The following is a 20,512-nucleotide window of genomic DNA, read 5'->3' on the forward strand; positions in this document are numbered from 1 at the left end:
CCAGAAAATCATATACACCATAGAATGAACCAAATTTTCTGATGTCTAAAACAAGACAAGAGAGATCTGTATAGATTTTTCAAAGTGCTTCAGAGCTTCTTGAGTTGCTTATAAGACAAAAAAGATTTCAGTTGCCTAAAAATAACTAGATAAGCAGAATAATATTTTCAATGGATTCTGACTTATTATCTTTAGAACTAGTAATTGTTTTTTAATAAACAGAGTTGTAGCTGGGCGTGTTGGCATATGCCTGTAATCCCAGCACTCACAGTGAGTTTAAGGGCCTAGTAGAACTGGAGGACACAAGTACTCCCATTATTCAAACAGTATGTTCATGTGATTCCCTGAGCAACAGTGACATTCTGATTTTTGGGCTGGTCACAGCGTTATAATAGAAATGTTTCTGTTACATTAGGTAAGTGCAGCATGTTGATATTTCTCCCTTGTTGCTCTGATTTATCAGTTTCCCATGACATGGTGAAGACTGCCATGCCACTGCCATTCTGTAACCAATAAAAAGAAGCTTCCAAAATGGGCCAAGATGCTTGACAGGGAGGCGCTCTCATGCAAGAGCCTCAGCAAAAACAAGTGAAAGGAAATCAGAGAAGCAAGAAATCACAAGGAACACCAAGAGAACAGTATGCATAATGGTGACAGAGGGACATGGGCGACCCACAAGGTCTGAGAAATCCTCACAGTTCTTAAAAGCAAAGTCCACGAAAAGTAGGTTTCTAATTCTCGGTCTGCACAGTAAACAAAACGTGAGCCAGCAGTAACAGTGCTGGCTCTCATCAGGCCTCCCTGGCATACTTCCTCCACTACCTTAACTCCCACCTTCCAGCTTCCTTTCCTCTGCAAGGCATCTCTCAAACACAAAACTATTTCCTTCTGGTCTTGAACAGATCACTGTATTTCTTAGTGATGGCCGAAGAAAACCATTTCAGCATGAAAACCTGGAGAGCCAGGCATAGTGGCACCTGCCTGTAATCCCTGCACTTGGGATGCTGAGGGAGGAGGATCACAAGTTCAAGGCCAGCCTGAACTACATAGGGAGATCCTATTAAAAAAAACACAAAAAAGGGCAAGTGGCTGGAACCCATTTAATGCAGATTCTGGTAACCACCTATCTTAGGCCTTATTCATACTAATACCAGATACTATTTTGAAGGAGTCTCGATGTTTCGAGAACTGTAAATCACCATTAGTAGCTGCCTTACACTGAAGACAGAGAAACCTGCCCAAGGTTCCACGGCTGGTGAGTAGCAAAGGGTAACTAGAGCCCCACCGGTCTACCTCTGAAGACTTGCACCTCCCCCTCCTCCAATTCTGCTGTCCCCCTCACCCTGCACACACAAGTGACAACCATGGACAGAGACCTACTGGCCAGTGCATGCTATGCAATGTCCAGGAAGTGGCCTCCCAGAGCAGCAAAGGTCCCGTGGCCATGGGCCACTTGTTATCAAAACAATTTTCTAGGCTTGCATTTTTGATAGCCCTGGAGTAAGTCTTTCACCTTTATACCAGTGAGATATCCATGGTTAAAAAGGGATCTTAAAACAAATAAAAGGCTTTAAGTACACTTGTTTAGAATTTAACCAAAAATTAACTTGTTCTAAGTTTTCTGGCAAAAATCATCATAAGCATTAAACATATCAAACATAAAAAACAGAAAACTTCACACAATTCCTTAAGGCAACATTCAAAAGAATTCAGTAACAGCTATGCAGTTAATAACCCTACACAAACAACCATATATCAGTTTAATGTTTTTAAACATGCATTTTGATTAATAAGCTCCCTTTTTTTGTTTTTGTTTTTTACCTGCACTGTTTTTAACTGTTGGGTCTGAACCACAGAGGGCTGAGTTGTAGGATTAATCAGCTGGCTTCCTGGGGTCAGTGCTGAGACACCAAGGACAGGTTTCACCTCTGGCCTCCCTCCAATGGTAACTACTTTAATTTGCTGTGCTGGCAACTTAGCATCTCCTGACTGAGCCTGAGTTGTAACTTTCTGAGCCTGGGGCAGCTGGCTATGGGGTAGTGCTAAAACAATTGGTGAACCAGACTTGCCCAAAGTTGTTAAAATTAACTTCTGTCCATCTGGCTTAAGGGTCTGACTGCCAAGTTTAAGATCAGATGTCTGTGATACTTTGTTTAAAATGATCTGATTGGCTGATATAGTCACAGGAGTCTGAGCACCAAGTTTTTGAAGGCCACTCGGAAGAGCTGGTTTCATTGTGGTGTTAGGATCTGCTTTAGGGACTGTGGTGTTCACTGCAACTTGGTTAGTGTGGTTACTGTACACTGAGCCGGGCTCCGTGGAAATGGGTGTGGCCGCAGAGTCACCAGTTGAGTTTATGTTGACAATTTCTTCCAGTTCTGTCTCCATGGGGATTGGGGATGAAACAATAACAGCCTCAATACTATCCTCATCCACTAACGTTATCCCCGTGTCCATTATCTCCTCCGGAAGCAAGCTATTCACCTCAGCTGGAACCACCTCCATGGCCGTGCTCCTGCGGGAAGGCGCTCCGGAGCTGCAACTGAAGTTAAAGATGAGGGAGTTACTACAGGCTTCAATAGACCAGAGACTACACAGATGGAGTTTTTCTTTTTAAAAAATAACGAAATAACCATTTTAACAATCGATGGAGAACATTCCCAAGGTTTATTTGGGTAAAACCATTTTAGCCCACAACCTTCGAGAGTCTGAAGTGAGATGCCAAATTAGAAGCAAACATTCTTATTCATTACCCCTAAGCCAACCCACACGCAGACCACTGTAATTCACATCATCATATAAACACCTCTCACAAAAGCTTTAATCTTTATGTGCCTGACCATCTTACTTTTTCATTTTTCTCTTCTATTAACAAACTTGAAAACTCCTCATTCACTCAAAGAGTTAAAAATTCAACTGTTAACATAAAGAAAAACATCTTCATATCTCCAATGAGCTAGGTCCCCATAGTGCCCTCTAAGGTATTATACTATTATTTCAAAAATCCATTAAACATTCAACTTGATGTTAAGGAGTTTTGAGAGTAATCCATCTTGGCAACCACAGGTCAAACTGTTTATGTCGTCCAAGACTAACCAATTCGCTTCATACCAAAGCAGTTTATACCTGGGAAGAAGATTCTTAAATTCTCTTTAGCCATTTGAAATGTCAAAAGAGGAACTATTTAAGAAATGTTCACTCAGTGCCCATGGCAGGAAAGGACAGAAATAATCAGACTGCAGATTCATCAGAGCCATCTAGCCAATGGGCAGGGAGAACTTCCTACCAAGAAGTGAGTTTCATTACCATCATGGATTAAAACTAGGACAGTACATTTGTGACAGACTAAACAGAAATAAGTTATTTGCTCACAAAACATCAAAAATCCTTAAGAACCTAATCAGCAATTCTTCTGTTCTCTTTTTTAAATGCAAAATAACAGTACTCATTCCAAGATGAGGAGTAACACAAATGCTGGGTGTTAATTCCAAGGACTCAAAGTTTGGAGCCTGCCCCACCAACCTAGCAAGACCCTATCTCAAAACAAACTAACAGCCAACCAACCCAAAGGCTGGGAATGCAATTCAGTGCAGAGCTTGCTTACCTCTGTGGACCCCAGTACCAGAGCAGGAGAATGGAAAAGACTGATACACACAAGTAGCATGTTATAATCACTAGCATGGGCAACTACTATTGCCAAAATAAACCATCAATATTGTACGCATATGACCCTGACAAACATCGTTTGACTTATCACTACAACTAGACAGAACCATTATCAAACCTCCTTCAAACAAGAAAACTGAGGTTCAATAATTTTCCCACAGTCACATAAGAGGGAATGGTGGATTCAGGACTCAAGCTCAAATTTTCATGATGCCAAGGTCAATAAACTGAATCACAGCATTATATCCTCTACATTTTTACCACTGCTCTTCAAAAATGGGGAACACCAATTCTGCTCCCGGGCTGTCCACTCTGCCCTGAAGTCCTGCCTCATGTAGCACTGACACGTCCCACAGAGGACGCGCCCAGTCTAGACCTCCATTGAACAGTGCCTTACAGGTCCTCAGCTTGTGAGGCTCATCTAATCCACCTATCCTATGTGAAAAATGCACCATAAGGCAAAAGCACATTTAACACACCTGGGCTACAAGACCTCACGGCTCACTGACACAGAGCACAGTGTATGCCCAGAGGGGCCCATGGCCCAGTAGCAGACCACATGACCACTGGCCTGAGAAATCAGCAACACTCAAAATTCCAAGCATCCTTTCTTCTGACTGCAGTCACTTTGTAACATAAAGAAATCATCCAGTATGGACTTTTTCTCTCAGCATACTTTTAAGACTTACTGTTACACTTACTGATCCTGTTTCTTTGTATTGTTAAATAATATTCCACCATCTGAATCACCATGATGTGTAGATAAATTCACTTGATAATGGATATATGATTTGTTTCCTGTTTGGAATGCCTAAGAATAATACCAATATGAATATTTACATGCAAGTTCTTTATGGATGCCATTGCATTTCTTCTGAATAAATACTTAGAAGCAGAACTGCTGGATCACCAAATAAGCTATACCCCTGCTGCACTGGGAACCAAACCCAGGGCTTCACGCGTGTCAGGCAATCACTACCACTGAGCAATACCCACAGCCCAGGGAAGTATATTTTTAACCTTATATGAAACTGCCAACTATTTTCCAGCTTGGCTGTCAAGTTTATACACACACCAGTAATGTGAGAGTTCCAGTGATCCCACATCATGGTCAGCGACTGGTGTGACAGTCTTTCTGCTGGTCTTTCGACTGGAACCATGCTAATGTACATGAAGGGCTGCCTCATGACTGGTTGGTTGTCTTCCTTTTCATTTGTGCTGTGGACTGAAGCCAGGGTCTCAGCTGCCCTGGGCAAATGCTCTACCATGACCACACTCCCAACTTGTCATGGTTCAACCGACAATTCCCAGGTAATGATTCCCATCTTTCCATGTGCATTCTGTCTATTTGCATATCTTCTTTTAAGTCTCAGGTTTTTTGTTCTTTCTTTTAGTGTTGGATTCTTAGTCTATTGAGTCAGATGTTTCTTTACACAGACTGCAAAACCACAGGTCACAATAACTTTAGCTCAAAGGAATCACTAAGGTTTGAGTGCTAAAGCCCTAATTCCTCTTTATGTGGAAGTTCTCTGTTTGTGACTCTTCTTGACCAGAAGCATCCTCTCTGGCACTTAACACACTCATGGTACAGTCCTATGCAGATACCACTCACCCACACGTCCAGCAGGCAAACTCCTAATGAAAGTATGCAACCAAGGGCTCTGACCACAGTGCCCGCCAGCTCACTCCTGGACAAACCCTGCCCAAGCATCACCCCACCGAGTCAAATGACTACCTGCATCCAATACAGTATGAAGTTAGAGTCCCTCTCCCTAAGATGCTCAGAGCACATTTAAACAGGGGGTATGGCCTTTGGTCCTTTGTAAGGTCAGGGACACCCCCACTAAGCCAGATCTGTCACCTTAAGGGCAAGGAGGCACAAGAGACATAGAACTCACACCAGAAGCAACACTGTGCAACCTTTTCACTGTCAGGCAGCCACTGCTGTAGCTCAACCTAACAAACGTCTAAGGTTTTCAGTCTACCCAGAGCTGCCTATCCTCACTGTAGCCCCATTTTGCCAGCTCCCACGCCACCAAACTCAGCAACAGCCCTACTGCCTTGCAGCAGCCATGGATTGGTTTGGAGTGGGCCATGTAGAAGCACACCCAGGCAGCCTGCTCAATCTGGCCTCCCACTAAGCCTCTGAATATTCATCATCAGGTAAAACAGCAGCCCCTTCACCCCTGCCTCAACCCTCCTGGTCTACCTGGACAATGCCACCTGCTACCAGATGCCTGTGTCCTGTTCCTCGGCCTAGCACATGGGCCAAGAGCCTGCCCTTGAAGCCTTGCCCTGTCACCTGCATCCTCATGCCCAAAAGTCAAGAACAGACAGGGGCTGAGACTGTACATGCTCCTCACAAACTGGCGATAAGCCACTCATGTTGACACAGAAACTGACAGATGATGATGACACCGACACTGTGGCCTGGGTCCAAGATGAGACTAACTCACAGCACAGCAGGACTGTTATCATGTATGTGACACCCCTGCAGCCCAAATCCCATGGGACAGGCAAGAAGGGACCTGGGGAGACATGCCTGTGAAGACCCTAGGCCTAGGAATCTGACTTTGCTGTTGAGCCCAAACAGTGCAGTGCTGCCTGTGCCCAGAGGGAGATCTCCTCTGCGCACTGAATGAGGAGCGAATCTGCTTCCAGCTACAGGGGATGCCACTCATCATCCAAGACACCTGCTACACAGTGAACATTTACAACGGAAGGGCCATCACAGCCTCCCCTACAAGAGAGGCTGCCACTAATGGCATTCTCCCTTTCTCCAACTGTCATTAGAACTCAGACATACAACTGACCATGTACACCACAACTAAACTCATTTATGAATTCTACTGTGCTTTGTGGTACTGGGGATAAAACCCATGGGCACTATACCACTGAGCCCTCTTTAAAATTTTTGTATTTTGAGAGCTGGGGATAGAGCTCAATGGCAAAGCACCTGCCTGGCAAGTGTGAGGTCCTAAGTTCAATTCAGGGTACCCAAAAAATACACCTTTTTTGTGCTTTGAAGCCAGGCATAGTGACGCACACCTGTAATCCCAGCACTCAAGAGCCTTAGGCTGGAGGATCCCTGAGTTCAAGGTCACCCTGGGCTACAAAGTAAATTCAAGGTCAGCCTGTACTGCATAGTGAGATCCTGCCTTAAAAAAAAAGAAACGATGGTCCATGCAAAAGTAACAAAAAGTTACAGGCACCAAAATTCAGAAAATGTTTATTTCACACCACATTATGTATGACCATTTCAACACACGATGTACTGAATCCTAAAGATTCGTATTAGAAACAATCATGCATGTCCATGCACATCTCACGTATGTGGTGTCTCCACTCCACACGGTCCCCTGGCAGTAAGCCTCGAGCTCATCTGTCTACATGGGCATTTACATCTCACCCAAAGGCATCCACTGGGTGTTTACCAATATTTGATTATAACTTAGGCTATCATTTGAGTATTAATAGGTTACTATTTTATAATTCGGTATGTCCATTGTGTGTTGCCATGTATATATTAAACATATCCATCTGACTGATGACCTTAACCGAAGCTTTTGATTGACTGATTGATTGTACCTGGTATCAAACTCATAACCTCATACTTGCCAGGCAGGTACTTAACTCCAGTGAGCTAAGTCCCTGGGCCCAGAGCTTACTTTTGGGGTAGGGTTTATATTGTAAGCATCCTGAAAAATCATGCTATGGTTTATTTTCCAGTTAGGTCTCACTTTCAAGGATGTGAAGTGTTCATGAAGGAAACCGGCCTGCAGTTTTCCTGTAGTGGTTGCCTCAAGACAATGCTACTCTAGTAAAATAAACTGGGTGGGGTTCTCCCCCCTCATTTTTGCTTTAAATAAAATGGATTTGGAAAAAAGATAAAATAAATTGGGGTGCACTGTTCAATTTTCAAGAAAAGTTTATACAGAATTGTTTCTCTATCTTTCAAAACGTTCACTAAAACGTACCAGTCATGCCATCTAGACATAATGTCTTATGGGACTCTTCATTTTGAGGCAGAATCTTGCTATGTTGCCCAAGCTAGACCTGAACTCAAGGGCTCAGGAGATCCTCTTGCCTCAGCCTCCCAAGCTGAGACTACAGATGCATGTCATTATGCCTCGCTTGTGGGAGAGTTTAATGATCTTTGATAGTTTGTGCTCTCCTGTAAGTTGTCAAACTTAATAGCATAAAGGTATACATAATAACATAAAGGTATACATAATAAAGACCTTAAAATCTACAAATATCCTCTCACTCCTCACAGTGGTAATTTGTCTTCTTTTTCTTTTTTATTGGCCTGATTGCAGATTTGCTGATTTTATTGAACTTTTCAAAGACTTGTTTTTGTCATCACTGATTTTCTCAATTGTCTATGTTCTCCTTACCTGACTGGTATCTTTCCCTGCCTTTTTCTGCTTTGGGTTCTGTTTGTTCTTTCCAGAACCTTAACATGAAAGTGTATGTCTGAGTTCAGCAACTACTGCTGCAGCCAGGTCAGACCCATGCCGCCACTGTGCTACTCCTGCCTGCTGAATGGTTCTGTGTGTTTGCTTACATTCTGAATGGGGGCAACAACTATATGTGACAGATTCTACGACCTGCCAAGCCTAGAGTATCTGCTCTCTGGCCATTTACAGAAGTTTGCCAATCCTTGGCTTAGATTTTAAACCTTTCATTTCTACCGTAAGCCTTTAACATAAAAAATTTCTCCCAAAGCTATTTTAAATGCCTTTTGATAATTTCAATGTTTTTATCATCATTCAATGCTTGGAATACTTTTTTAATTTTGTGATTTCATGTTTGATACAGAGATGATAGAAGGTGCTATATAATCTCCTAAATACATGGAGATTTTCTAGGTATCATGTATCAATTTCTAATTCAATTCTACTATTTTCAAAGAACATAGTGCTTTGCAACATTTCTACCATTTGAAATATGAGATTTATGAATTCATGTCTGATCTTGGTGACCATTTCATGTACACTGGAAAAGGACAAATATTCTCTAGCTCCTGAGTAGTATTCTATATGAGGCATGAATGACAAATATGGCCTATCATCCCAGCACTCTGGATTCAGGAGGATCATTGCAAGTTTGAGACCAGCCTGAGCTAAAAAGTGAGCTCAAGGCAAGCCTAGCTGCATAGTGAGACCCTGTCTCAAAAAGACAAAAAGATCCCCCCCCAAATATATACATATAATACAATTTTAAAAGTTGATTATAGTAAAAGACATTGCCATTAATCTCCCTCTGTACCTTCCCCCTGGATTAGAAAACACTTATCCGATAGTTCTTACCATTTTCTGCAGCAGTTCTAGAAGTCCTCTTTTTTGTCTTTAGTTGTGCTCTGCTGGCTGCCTTGATGTCCTGAATCAATTAAGAATGTTTCCCTTTTATGGTCATTTTGACTGGAGCAGACCAGAAGTCGCACAGTGATAGGTTTGGTGCACACGGTGGATGAAGACACACTGTCATGTTCTTATAAGCCTGCCTTTCCACTGGATGGTGCCTGGCAGCAGCACTCATATTGTTGATCCCACCTGGCAGAGACACTCATGAAAGAGGACTCCAGAGCTGCTGCAGAAGTGGGGAGAGTGATGCATGTTAGAAGTGAGGAAAGTATTTTGAGTGGGATCAGTGGCAATGTGTGTCTTACTATGATAATTATTTTAAATTTACACACCTACCAAACATTTCAGTTATACCTTCTATGTGCTAATTAGATCAAGTTGGTTGATAACATCATTCATATCTTAATATCCTGAGTTCTTACTGTTCTACTGATGAACAGGAGAAGGTATTAACATGTGCAAAATGACAATGGTTTTGGTGTTTCTCCTCACTGTGCATTTGTACTTTACAGGATGTAAAGCTATTATTACAAGAACATGTGTTTTTATTTGTCCTGTTACAAGAAATCAGAAGTTACAGGAATAGAAGTCTCTTCTTGAAGTAGGAGAAAAATTCAAACTGTTAACATGACAAGGTCTGATTGGTTTGGCCAGTTTCTATGTAACACAGCCAGCATTGGATTCCAGAGCTCAGACCTCTAGTAAGCTGGTGGGCAGAACAGACAACTGTCATGTGATCAGACACCCTTGCCTATTTCAGCTCAGGTCACATGCAGGGCACAGTAGCCAATAATAAGAGAACTCTCAAAAGGAGCTGGTGGGCATGGCAGCAAAAGGGTCTGGCCACCTAGTTTTGTGGCTCATCACCCTAATTTTACCCTGCAAGAATGGAAACTATGTCCTAGCACATGTGTCCTATCACTGCACTGAGGACCATGTGAAAAGTGAGGCTCTTGCTAAGCCAAGAGAGCTAAGGAACTCGGGTTCACTTCACCTGTTTGAGGGATCACCCATGAAGGCACGGCAGGGAAAGAATCCAGAAAATACAATGCATACTCCAGGTCGATGGTTGTAGTTCACACTGTAAATGTTCTAATGGCAAAGTGCATTCCTGGAAGCCAAAACCACAGGTTTTTCTCCCTCCCAGCTGATCATGGTAGAGTACAGTCCTATAAGCATGAGGGCCATTAGTGAAGAAGTCTCATGACCTCTGGATTAGTCTCAACCCCATTACCGGTCCCATCAGTGTAAAGTAGCAACACTGTCCCACCCCTCTGTCACCATCAGAAAGCTCTTATAAGTTGCGTCAGCTGCCCACCTCTTAGAATGCAGGCCTTCTGAGGACAGCAATTCCTCTGCCCTTTCCACCAGGCCTAGAAAAGAGCTGGCAAACAAACTTTTGGCGCCTATTTGAAAACTGGATAAATCAAGGAGTAGGGTGTCACCTAAAACTCCAGAATTACTTTCCCTGAGCTTTAAGATAACTTTGATTTGTCTATTTGAGTAGGAGAGGTTTATCTAATGCTGTGAACTTCACAGCACTTTAAAAAAGCATACTAATTGTGGGAAGCCGCCTATGAATGGCGCCCATTTCCTGCTTCCGGGTTCTTCCCGGCCTGAACAAGCCCGCCAAATTGTCATATCTGCCCAGTTACCCGTGACGCTAGCCTATCAGCTTGTTAGGCGCGCTTCTCTGTGATTGGATACTGCTTCCCCTTATAAGAGGTTGTTCCTGCCCCCAACGGCGGAAGAGGAACCAACGTTGAGGGTGGCGGACCTTGTTAGGTCCGGTTCGCTGTACGTAATAAAGTTTGAGAGCTGATCCTGCTCGAGTTTGGTCTCCTGTCTCCCGCGGCTCCGGTCATCTGGTGGCCGCCCGTACGGGGAAAAAGGTAAAAGACTCAGCGACGTGCCTCTTCGGCCGGGAGGTGCGATTGCTGTCGCCTGCGGTACGACGGAGGACCTGGCCCAATAACAACGGAAGGCCGCGAGCACCTCTTCTCTTCACCCTGATCAGCTACGTGAGATACAGCGGTTCCCGGGACAGGTGAGTACTGGGTCACCTGGGTTGGGTGGACGCACCTAACAGATTTTGAGCGCCACACGAGTGGACGCTGGGTTTTTTTTTTTTCTTTTCTTTTCCCTTTGCATCTGTTTTGCTTTCGCTTCGCTAATACAGCCCGACAGGCTTTTGATAGAGCTCGACCGGAATGCTCAGAGGAGCCCGGAGCCACTGCCAATTGTGGGTCTCCGGAGGACCCTCAGGGCTCTAATTCTGATTCGGATTTGGAAGGCTCAGAAGAGGAGGTCGTCTTTGCTAAGCATGACCCTCCTACACCGTTAAAAGAGGAACTTAGGGCTCGGGAAGATAAAAAGGGGAACCAAACACCACCCTGCCCGAGCTACTCCGCCTTACGGGAAGACCTTAAGCCCTTCCGCCCTTTGGCAAGTTCGCGACCCACGATCACCCCCTTCAGGGCGCCAGGCCCCACTAAGCCCTTCCGCCCTTTGGCAAGTTCGCGAATTCAGGGCTCGGGAAGATAGCACCGAGGTGGCCGGAAGAGGAGTTGCTCCCTGGGCTGCCACCACAACCTATGGCACCGCCCTGGTTAGAGGGAGAGCTACTTCCTGGGTTGCCTTCTGCGCCCCCATCTGGGGAGGGAGGAGGAGCCCTTAGAAATTAAACAACTTAAAACTATCAAGGACGCAGTTTCAGCTTATGGGCCCAATGCGCCATTTACCATGGCGCTTTTAGAGGCATTGGCAGGTCTGCTTTTAACTCCTGGAGATTGGACCCAGCTGGCACGCGCCTGCCTCTCCCCCGGACAATATTTAGATTGGAAGTCCTGGAATGAGGAATTCTGTGTAGAGCAGGCGGCAGCCAACAGGGAAAATAACCAGAGAGAGTGGAACAGGGATATGCTATTAGGGCGAGGAGCCTTTGAGGAAGAAACTCAATACCCTCGCCAGGTTTATGAACAAATTAGACGCTGTGGCCTCCAGGCCTGGAGACGGCTGGCTGGAAAGGGAGAACATATGGGTCACCTTACAAAAATTATACAAGGGCAGGGAGAGCCATTTTCAGACTTTGTGGCCCGCATGCTTGAGGCCGCTAACAGGATTTTTCCAGATGCTGAGGCGGCTCACCCTCTCATAAAACAATTGATTTTTGAACAGTGCACTAAGGAGTGCCGTGATGTCCTAAGAACTAACAAAAATAGGTCCTTAGAAGAGTGGACACGCCTGTGCCGTGAATTGGGTGGCCACGGCCTAACGCCCAAAGGAAGAATATCATTGGCACTCTTTACCATAAATTTTTTAAATCTTAATCACAATAATCATTCCCCTGCCATGGAGCACAATAACCCGTCCCCGGCCGACAAAGGGCTGGTGAGATGGAAAGATGTCCTTACAGGACAATGGATGGGCCCGGATCCAGTGGTTAGTTGGACCCGAGGTGCGGTTTGTGTCTTCCCACAGGAACCAGGCTGCGAACCGCTGTGGGTCCCGGAAAGATTGACGCGAGCAGTAAACTCCCCACCAGTTCCTGATAAAGCACAGGAAGATAAGCCCGCGGACACAAGTCAACTCGACCCTTCTGGGACCGACGCTCAGCGCCCAAGACCATCTACAAACTAAAATGTCTGGTTTGGAGCTTTTTCTATTCTGTGGGTTCCTATTAATCACCCCTGTGATATGCTCAGATTCCACAGAACCACCACAATATCTTTGGGGTCCTTGGCACTACCCGCCCACATTGGCACCTTTTTCGGCGGCCTCGCCCGCCTCACCCAGGGTTTACACCATCAATCAAACAGTCCTTGATTATGCTAATTGCCATGGCTATCCTAGTAGAGCTTGTGGTTATTAAATGCTTGTTAGATCGCCTCATACAAACTCAGCAGCAGGTTAAGATCACAGCTATGGCAGCCATGCAAATGGCAGCAGGTGGCCCATCAGGCCAGCAGGCCGCCGCATATCTCCTTCACATTGCAGAACATCAGCTATAAGAGCTGAGTGGGCAAGCCAATGACGGGTAAGACGGGAAAAGCCCTCCCAGTCAACCTAAGACAGGCTCCACTCAGATATATATGGCCTATAAGGCCAGGGGTCCCTCCTGGAGCCAAATTATTGGCATTGAGATGCGAGACCAAGGGTACTGCAGTGCCATCCGCCCCAAAGGTTGGGGGGAAGGCAGGAATGAATGTCTATATGCATCCAGGTTCAGTTCACAAAAGCCTGGCCCTGCGAAAAAATGAACCACTCACCTTGAGCATGGTCCTGGCGCAAGGATATGCACAAAACAGGGTGATGCACAGCAGGGTATAGACCTCTACATTCTCTCATGCCTCGGCCTACAAGGTAGGCCCACTCCTAGGTGTCTAACAGCAACAAGGTCATAGACACCTTGGAGGGACCCACAGACCATCCTATTTTAATAAATAAAAAAGGGGGAGATGTGGGAAGCCGCCTATGAATGGCGCCCATTTCCTGCTTCCGGGTTCTTCCCGGCCTGAACAAGCCCGCCAAATTGTCATATCTGCCCAGTTACCCGTGACGCTAGCCTATCAGCTTGTTAGGCGCGCTTCTCTGTGATTGGATACTGCTTCCCCTTATAAGAGGTTGTTCCTGCCCCCAACGGCGGAAGAGGAACCAACGTTGAGGGTGGCGGACCTTGTTAGGTCCGGTTCGCTGTACGTAATAAAGTTTGAGAGCTGATCCTGCTCGAGTTTGGTCTCCTGTCTCCCGCGGCTCCGGTCAACTAATAAGCTGAGAAATTCTTTTCAAGTAAGTTTTCAACTCTCAGATTCAGTTTTTAAACAGTATCTTCTGCAATTATACTCCATCTAAGAATCTACAAGTTAGGGCTGGGAGACAGTATAGTACTTGCATACCACATGGGGCCCTCCAATCCCCAGCAGTGTAAAAAATACAGTAAAATAAATAAAACTCACAAGGGTTTCCTAGTTTTCAACTAGATTATTTTCATCAGTCATTTAACTCATAAACATTTACTGTATCTTAACTTTGTGGAAGTCTAGGAAATCAGTCAAAGATCTTGTCCTGAAATAGTCTGCAAATCAACAGATGCATGATGTGATCACTTCAGTGCTTTGGGAGAAGTAACCTCATCCTCAGTATTAAATTAGACTGGATGCAGACAGATCAGTTAGTCTATGGGGCAATACAGAAAGCTGATGTAAGACGGTAACAATAAAAAACAAGTAAAATATAAAACATCTAAGGTAAACAGAACACATGCTCCATGCTGGTTGTTTTTTTGTTTTGAGACAGGGTCTCACTATGTAGCCCAGACTGGCTTTGAATTCACTATGTACCCAGACTGGCCTTAAACTTGCAGCAATCTTCCTGCCTCAGCTTTCCAGGGCTGGGATTACAGACATGTGCCACCACACCTGGCTTCATGTTTTTACATTTTTAAAAAGAATTTCTTTTGAACTATTACCATTGTGGAAACACTGCTGTAGGAGACCAACCTACGTGGACAAACATTTTGGTGCATAATTGGAAGTGGTGATCTGGCACTGGATTACAGATAAATAATTTGTGAGAAGTTTAGAAAAATAATTAAAAGTGTCCAGGCACTTCTATGCCTAGAGCTTACCATCAGCATTAATTGGTTAATTACATGCCATTTAAATTTCAGCTTTGGTTTCTAACATCAAACATCAACAACTCAAAAACCAGGTATAGAATTACATACATAAACTCAACTGGTGGCAGTAGACCATAAACTATGAGTTCTGGGAAACCCTTGAGAAATTTGTATTTTCACTGCAATAATGTAATTTTAAAGTACACTCTGGATCATCTGGGCAAGCATCACATATCCAAAATCAGTAAAAGCATTATGACAGGCTGAAGAAAAAGACATAGACAAGGAAATTATGCTAAATGCAAGCCAAACTATTTAACTTGTGATTTAAGAAGAAAAGCTCTGCAGTGTTCTAGTACAAAAAGGTGGTGTAAGACTCAAGTCTTCTTAGGACAAACACTACACAGAAAACTGCACACTTGTGTCAGGGCAGACAACAATGCATCCACTTTGCAAAGAAAATTGAGGTGGTTTCAGCAAAATAATATCTCCCATCATCCACAATTTGTTAATTAGTTTTGTTGCTTTTATAGTTTTGTTTCTATTTTGTTCATTAATTTACTTTTATTTTGCATGTGGCTCTATATAAAAATTTAAAACACCTTAATAAAATAATTAAAGCCACTACTGGGATTCATAATTTTTTTCCTTTAGAAGGAAACTATATTACTCATATTTAACATTAATAGTAGTGAAAAACATTAGAGAAATTCAAATCAGAAAGACCCATTTTCAAATCCCTGCTCTCCTAGCTGCTCCTATGCTCTTCCAGGCTACAGTGACTCTGGGGCTCACTGTGAAGTTAGGAGGGCCTAAAACTCAAAGTTCTTCTGGTTTCCTATGTTTCTTTTTGATTTCTCTCTAGTCTACCACACACCGGTGTGAAAGATCCATCATCTTGACATCTGGCAGAAATAACACAACCCATGTCCCCCATGCTGCACCTTCAGACTGACCCCACACAGTGCAGCCAACAGCACCCAAAGCGCCCAAGTCTGCAGCACACTTCGGTACCCTTACCTCTGTTCCCTCTCTTCTACAAAACACCCTACATACCAGCAACTGAGATTTATCTGCCTAGGTTCGTTTCTCCAAAATTAGCTCTCCAAGCCTTCAATGGTAGGACACAGCTTGACCTCTCCTTCCACCTTCACAAACCCTGAAACTCAACACTCCTGAGGCAGGGACCCTCAGGTTATCTCAACCCCAGGGACGGCAAAGGACCCACGACAGACAGGGGGACAGGCCTTCAAAGGACATGGAACCAAAAGTGTTTCAGGTTTTCTGGATTTTTGAGTATTTGCCTTGTCTTTACTATTTGAGCTTCCCTAATTAGAAAATCCAGAATACTTCAAAATCTGAAACTTTTTGAGAGAAACATTTCTGAATAACAGATTTTTAGATCAACTTATAACAATGTTTGAAAAGAAGCAATGTTCATCTTATCTTCAAAAAAGTGGTAGTGGGGAATACTAGACTACCTGGGAGGAGGCAAAACTCCTCCTCTATCTCTAACATACCTTTATCAATTAATAGACAACTATTCCTATCACAAGACTGTAAAAACTAGTCTTAAAGAGAATCACAAAATGATAGCCTTACATAATTAAGAAAGCTAATGAAAAGACATTTAAATTCCCTCTCTTAATTATTTTTAAAAGCCTTATCTTAGGTGCTTAGATTAACACGAATAAGCAACTGTAGCAAAAAAGCTATAATTAAACAGAACCAAATTCCTATGGAATAATACAATACCATCATATTATTATTATTTTGTTGTTGGTACCAGGGATTGAACTCAGGACCTTGTGCTTGCCAAACAGGTGCCTATGTTGTTGAACTATATCCCTAGCCCCATCAAATTATTTTTTAGACTAACAATAATTAGTCTAAAAAACAGGTATTTGTTGTAATTTTTTCCCCTGGCTCCTCCTCCCCTCACCCCGACTGGGGATCTCACACCCAGCTATGTCTCCAAACCTTTTTTATTTTGCATGGCATCTTGTTAAATCATTAAGTGGCCCAGCTGATTTTGAACTTGCAGTCCTCCCACCTCAGCTTCCCAGAGTGCTGAGATCACAGGTGTGCACCACCACACCCAGCTGGGTACCTCATTCCTATAGAGAGTAAAAGCCAAGAGTTCAAAGTACACATAGCCACACAAAACCTCTCTCTAAACACACAATATAATGTATGCTATTGTATGACATACTGTGACATCACTCTCTGTAGGCAGCTTCAATGTTGAAATTTACTGCATAAATGTTACTTACTAATGAGCGTTTCTTAAATATGAATCTCGGTTTACTTTCATACACTCTGTCATTGAGCCACCTTTCGACTACTGAGGCTATGGGAAAAAGAGGGTCACAAAACTGATGTCTAAAAACCTGACTCACATGTAACTTTTTGGTAGCATTACTGTGGTAAGCAAGGAGACAGACTGCATAGGGATCCTACAGCACAACCTCAAACATGCAGCACAACCTAAAACCCAACCCAAGCAAACGAGGGCCATCATTAAGTCAGCCAATTCCATTCTCTCACTCCTCTGAACAAAGAAGGAAGAGCAGCCTTGAGATTGCAAAAGAGGTCTCAACTTCATTACCCACTGAATGGACTCACAACCAATGCTCAGGTCAAGCCACCCGAACTCCACTCACCAAGGAAGGTGAAACTCACAACCAAAATAGAGCTCCCAGATACTCGGATTATAATACCGCCTACCGTAAAATTTTCCATATTATTACTCTGAATTTATGGAACTGGATGGGGCAGGAAAGAACTTCCCGGAAAAGCTTGGGCATAAAATAGGACTGAGAGCATCTCAGTTGTTATCGTCAAGGGGCTGGGCCACACGGGTTACTCTATACATGACAGGGCCATCGAAGTAAATAAAATGGTTTTTCGATGGCTACAAAACTGGCCCATATACTTTAAAAAAAAAAAGAGCATCTACAACCCAACAGGTTATAGATGGAAGCACGACCGTGAATGCAGAAGAAAATAACCACGTCTGTCTCCCCAAAGACAGATCACAGCCCCGTGAACTGCGGAGCAGGACCCACCCAAACCCGAGCAGTGTGTATTCAGATATTCCTTCAGGAAATCATGCTGAGTGCCAGCGGCTCCTCTAGGCCTCTGTAGCAGCCTCGGGTCCAGGAGCAAACTCGGAGAGTAAGGTCGATGTCAAGACGAGGCTGCCGATCCTGCGCGCTCCGGACGAGCCGATCCGGGCCCCACGGCGCCATCGCGCCTGCCCGCACCCCAACCCCGCGGCAGCGGGACCCGCGCTCCTACCTCGGCGGCGGCGCCTCGTCCTCCGGGTCCAGCGGCCCCACGGTCCGGCGACCCCGCGCCGCCACCGCTCCGCCCGGTCCCGCCCCTCCGCCGCGAAGCTGCCGGATCCCGGGCCCGGACCGAGGAGGGCGCCGCGCGGGCCGCCGCCGCCGCCTCTGGTATGTCAGGGGCCGGGATTGTATTTCGAAAGATCCGCCATTTTCACCTCGTCATCACCATCGCGGCGCGGCGGCTTCGCGACAGCCCGGCCGCCCGCCCCCGGCCGCGCGCTCCCGGGCGAGCACGCGCAGGGCGCGGACGCCGCTGCGCGCCGGTCCCGGAGGAGCCAGGTGACACCCACCCGGGGGGCTGCGCGTCCATTCCCTGCCACCTCGGAGTACGGTGGGTGTCACGCAGCCGCAGCTGCCGCGATCCCTCCTTTTTTAAAAAGTAGCGCCTTGCACCGCCTTCCTCGCTACTCTGTCACCGGATCCCTGTCCTCAGCCCATAGGGCCATAGGCGACTTCCAATATAGGAAGCCTAGGTTTAGAGTGTCCGGATGCCAAGGTGGATACTTGTGAGCACTCGACTCCTGAAAGGCAGCCCGCTCTCCGGCACCGGCCGCAGGTGTGCGTCCTACGCAGCCCAAACAAGCACTTGCTTCCCAACGAAACCCCGATCCACTCCGCGCGCGACGGACTGTGACCATGCAGGTGTGCGCGGCAGGGCCCGTGACACTGCACGGAAGGCGCCCGCGGCCTCTGTGAGCCCGAGGATGTCAAGGTCTCCCGCTCAGGCTGACTTCGGTGCTATCCAACCTCGGCACTAGCGACCTGTGGGCTAGGGGCCGCACTGGCAAGCGCTGTCAGGAAAGACGCGGTGGCAGTGAAGACACTGCCGCCCCCGGATCGGGGTACGGTGGACCCGCAGCCCCGACGCCCTGCCTGCCGCGGCGGCCCTGCCGTGAACTTCCTCGCGCACCCGGCTGCGCACCTCTCTGCGGCCCGCGCCCGCCCTTGGGGACAGAGTGACAGGCGGCTCCGCGAAGACACGGACGCGCGGCGCGGAGCCATACAAAGGACCGGGCGAGCACAGCGCGGGGACGCGACCTGGCGCACAGCCGGCTCCTGCCCCAGCCGGTGCAGGGCTCCACGGGCCTTTCCCGGGCGCCGGACGCGGGTGACAGCCGCCCGGGCCCCGCCCCACGCCGAAGTCCCGCGCCCGCCGCTGCCCGGCCCGCGCCCGAGGAGCCGTCCGGCGCCCCCGCCCCCGGCCGGCTCCCACGGGCCCCCCTCGGGACAGACGCTCACCCACGCCAGCGGCGCCGCCGCCTCCTCTTCGCGCCGTGCTGCCCGGGCTCCCAGCAACAGCGGCGGCGGCGGCGCCTGCGAGACACAGACCCGGGTTTGTTCAAAATCACGCGCCCCGCGCCATTCCGCCGCCGCATCCCATAATACGCCGGGCCCGCCCCGCCCACAGGCCCGCCCCCCGCCGGCGGCGGCCCCTTCCAAGGCTTCGCCGCGCCCCCTGGCAACGTGCGCTGCGTCATTCCGCCCGGCTCAGCGAGCGCGCTTGGGATCACGTGACTCGCGAAGCGCCCAGTCAACGCCAGTCAGGAAAGATCCGTCTGCAGAGGTTGGGGCGACGCTCGGCCCGCCCCTCGGCTCGGCGTGCCGCACTCTTACTTGTGACGACCTCTGTGCAAGGAGGCGCGGTTTCCAGCATCCACCCTGCTCTTGGATGTGCCCTGGTGAGGAAGGGATCAATATTTACAAATGCTAAAAAAAAAGTCTCTTAGACTCCTTTTGTAAAGGTCTCTTGAAAGCCCTGGGAGATGACAGGGAGCTAAAAACTTGTTTCCAGAGTCCATTTTTTCTTGCAATACAGTGTACACCTAGACTATCAGAAATTCTTAGCGTTTAGGTACCCTTTCTTGTATTTTCCCACTATAATATATCTAAATATGACGTGGCACTAAGACCATTGGTGAATAACTGCTCTTTGAGACAAACTATACAAATGAACAAACGGAAAAATACTGAAGAGGAAAAGCAAAGTCGCGAGGCCCAACTTTACTTGCTAGTGCCGGCCGCGCGAGTCTGCTTGACAGAGAGGAGCGCGGGAGGAAGGCTGCTCCAGTTGCCATGGAAACAGCGATCGCTGTTAGATCCAGTTGTTCTGGTTTTAAATTCTGGCGCCTCCACCTACGAAGTGTAATAAGTTGGAAGTTTCTTTCTCCTTTTATTGAGTAAAAACAACAACCTCTCAGGATCCTAAGGGTAAATTAAATGAGAGGTGTGGGTCTCCGGCTCACATGTTAAATTCGGCTGGGCCTTCCGGGACCTCCTAACTGGAACTCCGTAGCGCCAGGACCTTAGCTAGGTTAGCAGAAACTCCTCAGCGGGACAGTGGAGTGCGCAAGGCAGTGAACGCCGAGTTATGCATGCAGGGTTTTCTGGGAATCAGTAGTGTAAGCCCAGTCTGGGAAAGGCATTGAGGACTTGTGTAAGAAATCTTCAGGGTCAGATGATCAGTGATACTGAGGGTGCCTCTGGAAGGAAGAAGAGAGAGAGAAGCAGGATAC

At 46.5% G+C, this 20,512-nt stretch overlaps 1 protein-coding gene across 7 annotated transcripts in view; it reads right to left on the reverse strand.

Moving 5' to 3' along the window:
• Lin54 (lin-54 DREAM MuvB core complex component) overlaps window positions 1–19,390 on the reverse strand; it is a 64,570-nt gene extending 45,180 nt beyond the window's left edge. Inside the window, exons 1-3 of one of the 7 annotated variants that reach the window (XM_063249336.1) lie at window positions 17,950–18,199; window positions 8,979–9,258; window positions 1,822–2,542 (exon numbers count right to left, since the gene is read on the reverse strand). In XM_063249336.1, coding sequence (XP_063105406.1) covers window positions 1,822–2,505 — 684 coding nt within the window. In that variant the 5' untranslated portion in view covers window positions 2,506–2,542; window positions 8,979–9,258; window positions 17,950–18,199. Of the gene's footprint in view, window positions 1–1,821; window positions 2,543–8,978; window positions 9,259–10,026; window positions 10,550–17,949; window positions 18,201–19,238 lie in introns of those variants that run through there. The other 6 variants (XM_063249339.1, XM_063249335.1, XM_063249338.1 and 3 more) reach the window with 6 other exon arrangements.
• Between the last annotated feature and the right edge of the window lie 1,122 nt (window positions 19,391–20,512).

The sequence above is a fragment of the Cavia porcellus genome, unplaced genomic scaffold (assembly GCF_034190915.1).
Source record: "Cavia porcellus strain 051 isolate PalLab524CR breed Dunkin Hartley unplaced genomic scaffold, mCavPor4.1 scaffold_5, whole genome shotgun sequence".
NCBI lineage: Eukaryota > Metazoa > Chordata > Mammalia > Rodentia > Caviidae > Cavia > Cavia porcellus.